The 7,211-nt window shown below is 46.3% G+C and overlaps 1 protein-coding gene across 1 annotated transcript in view; it reads left to right on the forward strand.

The window, feature by feature from the left end:
- The window catches only part of LOC139276767 (SRSF protein kinase 3-like), a 40,590-nt gene extending 33,645 nt beyond the window's left edge, over positions 1 to 6,945 (forward strand). Inside the window, exons 10-11 of the mRNA XM_070894775.1 lie at positions 5,348 to 5,440; positions 6,761 to 6,945. Of these exons, the coding sequence (XP_070750876.1) occupies positions 5,348 to 5,440; positions 6,761 to 6,945 (278 nt within the window). The remainder of the gene's footprint in view (positions 1 to 5,347; positions 5,441 to 6,760) is intronic.
- Positions 6,946 to 7,211: the final 266 nt, after the last annotated feature.

The raw sequence follows: 7,211 nt of genomic DNA on the forward strand, positions 1-7,211 counted from the left end.
AACCTGGATTCAGCACAGCTCCTGTAGCCTGTTGGAAATCCCGGCATGTATTAGGCGGGGTCATAATACACATATTCACATATTTCCCTCATTTACACTGGACATCAGGGTATTCTGTAAGCAAAGTGATCCACTGTGTAATGTATGTATGCCTGAGTTTACCTGCCACCAGGGGGAGCGACAATCGGAGGTCATTGGGCCACAGACACACACGTGTAGTCCTTGTATATAAAGAAAGCCTCCATGTTTAATCCTCACTTTGAGAGCTAATAAAGTAGAGTCAGGTCGCACCTGATTGAGTTCACGGTACTAAGCCTATTGAGTTATTGCATACGCAACATTTGGCGACGAGGCACAATACGAAATTTCATGCACAAAAAAAAATGAGAACCGTTGGAATCCTGGAGCAATTTGTGGAGGGAGAAGACTGGGAGGATTTTACAGATCGCCTCAACCAGTATTTCATGGCCAACAAGATGGATGAAGATGCTGACAAAGTTAAGCGCAGGGCGGTTTTCGTCATGGTTTGTGGTCCAAAAATCTATGACCTCATAAAGAATCTGTTCTCATCTGCATGTCCAACGGAAAAGACCTATGAGGAATTATGTGCTCTGATTCGGGACCATCTCAAACCGAAAGAAGGCATCATTATCTCGAGATATCACTTTTACAAGCATGTTCGTTCTGAGGACCAGGACGTGGTGGAATTTGTTGCCAACCTGAGACGTTTCGCTGGGCCGTGTAAGTTTGGAGCCGCATTGGAAGACATGCTGCGCGATGTCTTTGTAATAGGCATAAACCACAAGGTGATCCTGCGGAAGCTGCTGGCTGTGGAGATGCTGGATCTGAGCAGGGCCATCACGATCGCCCAGGCTTACCTGACCACGGTCGATAGTACAAAGCAGATATTCTTGCAGAGTCGGAACTCCACGGCAAGTACTGTGCACCAAATTGTGTCATCGGTTGGCAGAGCTGCACCTGGCAGGGCCTACCCGACCGTGTTTGTGAAACCTGTAGCTGCTCGAAGTCCGCCATTGAGCACGAATCCGATTTCACCCTGTTGGTGTTGTGGGGGCAATTATCGGCCTCGTCAATGCCGTTTCAGACAGTATATTTGTCGAGGTTGTACGAAAATGGGGCACCTTCAGCGGATGTGTCCGCAGCTCAACAAACGTGCTGCGACACACCACGTGGATGATGATGACCGATCCGGAGCAGATCCGGCCATGCAATCCGAGATACCAGAGGAGGAAGTGTACAGTGTACATTCGTTCCTGACAAAGAGCCAACCGATAATGATTGAAGTAAAATTGAATGGCGTGCCTATATCTATGGAATTAGACACGGGTGCGAGTCAGTCAATTATGAGCCAGATGACTTTCGAAAAGCTGTGGGACACCAAGGCCATGAAACCCAAGCTGAGTCCAGTAAATGCAAAATTGCGTACCTAAACCAAAGAGCTCATACCAGTGATTGGCAGTGCAGTCGTCAAGGTGTTGTATGATGGGGCGGTTCATGATCTATCGCTATGGATCGTTCCAGGCAATGGTCCAATGCTGTTCGGCAGGAGTTGGCTCAAAAAAATAAAGTGGAACTAGAACGATATTAAAGCTTTGTCCTCGGTGGATGACGTTTCGTGTGCTCAAGTGCTGAGCAAATTTCCCTCGCTGTTTGAACCGGGAATCGGCAACTTCACTGGAGCCAAGATACAGATCCACCTGGACTCTGATGCAAGACCCATCCATCATGAAGTCCGGGCAGTCCCATACATGATGAGGGAGAAGGTCGAAATCGAACTGGACAGGCTCCAATGTGAAGGGATCATTTCACTGGTCGAATTTAACAAATGGGTTAGTCCCATTGTTCCTGTGCTGAAGAGTGATGGCACTGTCAGGATTTGTGGAGACTACAATTTATGATCAACCGAGTTTCGAAACAGGATCAGTACCCGTTACCAAAGGCTGATGAACTTTTGCAACGCTAGCCGGTGGAAAGTCATTCACCAAATTGGATCTGACATCGGCCTATATGACACAGGAGCTTGTCGAATTGTCGAAGAAACTTACGTGCAGCAATATGCATAAAGGGCTGTTCATTTACAACAGGTGTCCTTTCGGAATTCGCTCGGCTGCAGCCATATTTCAGAGAAACATGGAGAGTTTACTGAAGTCCATCCCTAGAACCATGGTGTTCCAAGACAACATTCTGGTCACAGGTCGTGACACTGCCAAACACCTGCACAACCTGGAAGAGGTTCTACGTCATCAGGACAAAGTGGGGCTCAGGCTGAAATGTTCAAAGTGCATCTTTATGGCACTGGAAGTTGAATCCCTGGGAAGGAAGAAGATTGCTGCAGACGGCATCAGGCCTATGGACTCAAAAACAGTGGCCATCAAAAATGCACCCAGCCCTAGAATGTGACGGAGCTGCATTCGTTCTTTGGTCTTCTCAACTACTTCGGTAATTTCTTACCTAAATTGAGCACATTATTAGAGCCACTGCACATGCTGCTCAGAAAAGGCGACAACTGGGTTTGGGGTGTATCACAAGACAGGGTCTTCAAGAAGACTAGAAATCTGCTTTGTTCCAACAAATTGCTGGTACATTATGACCCGTGCAAGCGTTTAGTATTGGCCTGTGGTGCTTCATCACATGGGGTTGGTTGCGTGCTCCAACAATCCAATGAGTCGGGCAAACTACAATCCGTTGTGCACGTGTCGAGAAGCATGTCTAAAGCAGAAAGAGCCTACAGCATGGTAGAGAAAGAAGCTTTAGCCTGCATATATGGGGTTTAAAAAGATACACCAGTATCTGTTTGGGCTTCGTTTTGAACTTGAAACCGGTCACAAGCCACTCATATCTTTGCTTTTAGAGCATAGAGGTATCAATACCAACGCGTCGTCCCGCATCCAGAGGTGGGCGCTGACATTATCTGCCTATGATTATATCATTCGCCATAGACCTGGCACCGAGAATTGTGCCAATGCTTTGAGCCGTTTACCGTTTCTCACGCCGGAGGTGGAAACGCCACAGCCCGCAGACCTATTGTTGGTTATGGATGCCTTTGAGAGTGAAGGGTCACCTGTCACTGCTCAACAAGTTAGGACCCGGACCAGTCAGGAGCCGATCTTATCGGTTGTAAAATGTTGTGTCCTTAGTGGTGATTGGTCAGCCATTCCCAAGGAAGTGTATGATGAGACCAAACCTTACAACCGTCGCAAAGACGAACTATCCATTCAATCTGATTGTTTGCTATGGGGTAATCGTGTTGTTATGCCCAAGAAAGGCAGGCAGAGATTTATACGCGATTTACACAGTACCCATCCTGGTCTCACGTTTGATGGCCTGGCATTGACTCTGATTTGGAGTCATGTGTGCATCAGTGCAACCCTTGCACGCAGTTCAACAATGCACCAGTGGAATCTCCGCTAAATCTGTGGTCTTGGCCATCCAAACCATGGTTGAGGATCCACATCAACTATGCGGGTACTTTCCTGGGCAAAATGTTTTTGGTGGTGGTGGATGCGTATTCCAAATGGATAGAATGTGTAATCATGTCATCCAGCACATCCACAGCCACCATTGAGAACCTTCGTGCCATGTTTGCCACTCATGGTCTGTCCGACATCATTGAGAGCGACAATGGATCGTGCTTCATGAGTTTGGAGTTTCAAGAGTTTATGAGACTCAATGGTATCAAGCACAAAAGGTCAGCACCATTCAAACCCGTGTCCAATGGTCAAGCGGAGCGAGCCATCCAAACCATCAAGCAGAGCCTGAAACGCCTAACTCATGGTTCTTTGCAGACTCGCTTGTCACGCATACTGCTTAGTTACAGGACGAGACCCCACATGCTGAACTGTTGATGAAGAGAGGTCTCAAGACCAAGCTCTCGCTTGCCCACCCTGATTTTAACGATCACGTCGAAAACAGACGTCAACATCAACAGTGCTATCATGATCGCACTGCCGTATCACGCGACATCTCTATTAATGATCCTGTGTATGTGCTAAATTATGGTCAAGGCCCCAAGTGGGTCACTGGCACTGTTACGGCCAAGGAGGGTAACAGGGTGCTTATTGTCAAGCTCACTAATGGACAAACATGCAGGAGGCACATTGATCAGATGAAATTGCGGCACACAGACAAACTGGAACAGCTTGAAGAAGACACCATCAATGACCAACCGATTCATATTCAGCCATCAGAAGACCCTGCTGTTGTCAATCCCCGACATGGACACTGCCACTCCCATTAGATCGGCTACCCAGCCTCAAGTCATGAATGACTCTGCGAGCTCACCCAGATCTGGAATTGAACTGAGATGATCATCTAGGGAGCGGAAAGCCCCAGACCATCTCAATTTGTAAATGGGACTGATACCAAGATCTTGGGGGGGTGGGGGGGGGAATGATGTAATGTATGTATGCCTGGGTTTACCTGCCACCAGGGGGATCGACCATCGGAGGTCATTGGGCCTCAGACACACACGTGCAGCACTTGTATATAAAGAAAACCTCCATGTTTAATCCTCACTTTGAGAGCTAATAAAGTAGAGTCAGGTCGCACCTGATTCAGTTCACGCTACTAAGCCTATTGAGTTATTGCATACGCAACACACTGTATTGCTAAAACTAGCAGAAGAAGGCACTAGGGAATGTTTTTAATTTTTGAGGCAACCCAACAGACCCCAGCGGGCCTGCTGGTACTGTAGAAAGGTGCCTCAGCAAAATGACTTCCCCTCCTCCAGCAGGTGCCCTCAGATCTTCTGTAAATGATGAGCATCAGCCCAAGACACTGAAAGTAACCTGAGTACAGGATTTCAAATGGAGGCAGGGGCACAGGCAGTGGTCAGGCAAAGGTTCTACACCATCCCAGATCCACACACCCTCTCAAGGCCTACCCAGGAATTCTGGGCCCTTGTCTTTGCCTGTCTATAGTTTATTTTCTGCTGTTCTTGGTGTCTGTTTTACAAGCACTTTCTCGCTCTCTCTCTCTCTCTCGTTCTCTCTTGTTCTCTCTCTCACACACATACACACTCTCTCACATATGCACTTGCTCCATCTCTTGCACTCACTCACTGGCACGGACTGATACATTGATTTGAACAAAGTGTACCCTGCTACTGTTGTTCTGTAAATGGGTTTTAATGCATTTTTGTCAAGTACAGTATCACCTAAGATTAACCACCATACTTGTACTCAGACACAGAGAGGTTAACATTTCAATGGGTTTAAGATTTGCTATATCAAAGCACTAACTCTCTTGTGCAAAGAGAGAAGACTGTTGTCCTTTGCCTTTCTTTACTTATCACCCATTCCTTCCCCGTTGTTCTTTTCCATAACAGACCATGTTGCACATATTATTGAGCTGCTAGGGAGAATCCCATTGATGTGTGCGCTATCTGGAAAGTACTCCAAAGATTTGTTCAACCTGAAAGGTACAGTAACAATTCATACAAATCCTGGACTGTATTAAACACAAGCTATTATCTGTAGAGTCTATACCGCAAGCCTTCAACATTGTACATGAAAGCTTCCTTGATAGATCAGTGCACTATTTGGCTCGACTACAGCTGAGCCCAAGCCTGTCTTCACCCAGCTTGTGAACACACTTCCAGCACAGGCCACAAAGTTATAGTCAATGGCAGGAACCCTGGTCAATTTCCCTCTTCGTCTCACTGACACTGAGGTCAATTCTAGTGCCTTGACTGCTGCATCAGGTACAATTGACTATCTGACCACAGACCAGGGATCAAATCTGGGATCTTCCTAGACTGTGTGCTCAATACCACACCATATTTGCTTTTTAATGAGCTGTATATATCCAAGCATCTAATGGATGGTTCGCACTTGATTAATTCCCACAAGGAGCTGTGAAACTCTCCAGGTGTCAAAGCCTCAGGTGGGTGACTTTCCTCACTCCAATTCCAGGGATGCCTGTCACTGTGTCTCTCAGTTTAATGATTTTTTTTCCAGTTACAGCCCTGGGGCATCTGCCACTGGGACTCATTTGTTAACTGTCCTTTACTGCTCTGATGGCCGCAAACAATCGAAAATTAATAGTACCATTGGATCTTTGGTGTCCAATTGAATCATCAGGTGGGACCTTTGATTAACATCTCATCCGAAGGATGGCACCTCTGACAATGCAGCACTTCCTCAGTACTACAATGGAGTGTCATCGTAGACTCATGTGCTTTAGTGCTGGAGTGGCATTTTGGAACCACAACCTTCTGACTCAGAGGCAAGAGTGCTACCCACTCAGCTAAGTTGACTCTTATATGTGGAAAATGTGCCAGTCATTTTTTACCAACAACATTTCTGATACGAATTAGGACCTTGCAAAATATCTTCTCTCAGATAAAGTGGTGCTGGTTACTCGTGTATGCAGTCTGAGCATCTTAAATTTGGAGTGTGTTCGTGCTGTCCAGTAACTCACTATAAAATAGTTTAACATGGGATGTAACGATCGGGTCTTCTTCTGATCTTGGTGGATTTGCCTCCAATTATCCCTCCCTCCCTTCAGGGGGGGAGGGGAACACCTCATGGCACATTATCATGGACTGCGAGAGATTGGGAACTCACCAAGTGATGAATGTCATATCATGTGATTCTGTGTGCCAAGCGTTAGCAAAACGTTTAAAAATAATATTGAGCAGGGAAAGAAAGATGGCTACTGCATGATCATTCACAAGCACATACAGCTCCAGATAACCCCATGCAAACCATATTAACTTTCTTTCTATTTCTGTCCTCAGGTGAGCTACGTCATATCAAGACAATACAACCCTGGGGATTGTACGATGTACTCGTAGAGAAATACGAGTTCCCGTTGGCAGACGCAGCTATATTTTCAGACTTTCTTCATCAAATGCTCAAATTTATACCAGAGAAACGGGCAAATGCAGCAGAGTGCCTCCAACACCCATGGCTGAACACTTAGGTCCCCGAAGACTCTTTCACTTGGAAAGAAAGACTTACATTTATGTAGCGCCTTTAATGGCCACCAGAGGTCTCAAAGCGTTTTACAGCCAATGGAAGTACTTTTGTAGTGTGGTCTCTGTTGTAATGTAGCAGCCAATTTGTGCGCAGCAAGCTCCCAAAATCAGCAATGTGATAATGACCAGATAATCAGTTTTTTTGGGTTATGTTGATTGAGGGCTAAATATTGGCCAGGACACTGGGGATAACTCCCCTGCACTTCCTCAA

The sequence above is a fragment of the Pristiophorus japonicus genome, chromosome 12, assembly GCF_044704955.1.
Source record: "Pristiophorus japonicus isolate sPriJap1 chromosome 12, sPriJap1.hap1, whole genome shotgun sequence".
NCBI classification, from domain to species: Eukaryota; Metazoa; Chordata; class Chondrichthyes; family Pristiophoridae; genus Pristiophorus; species Pristiophorus japonicus.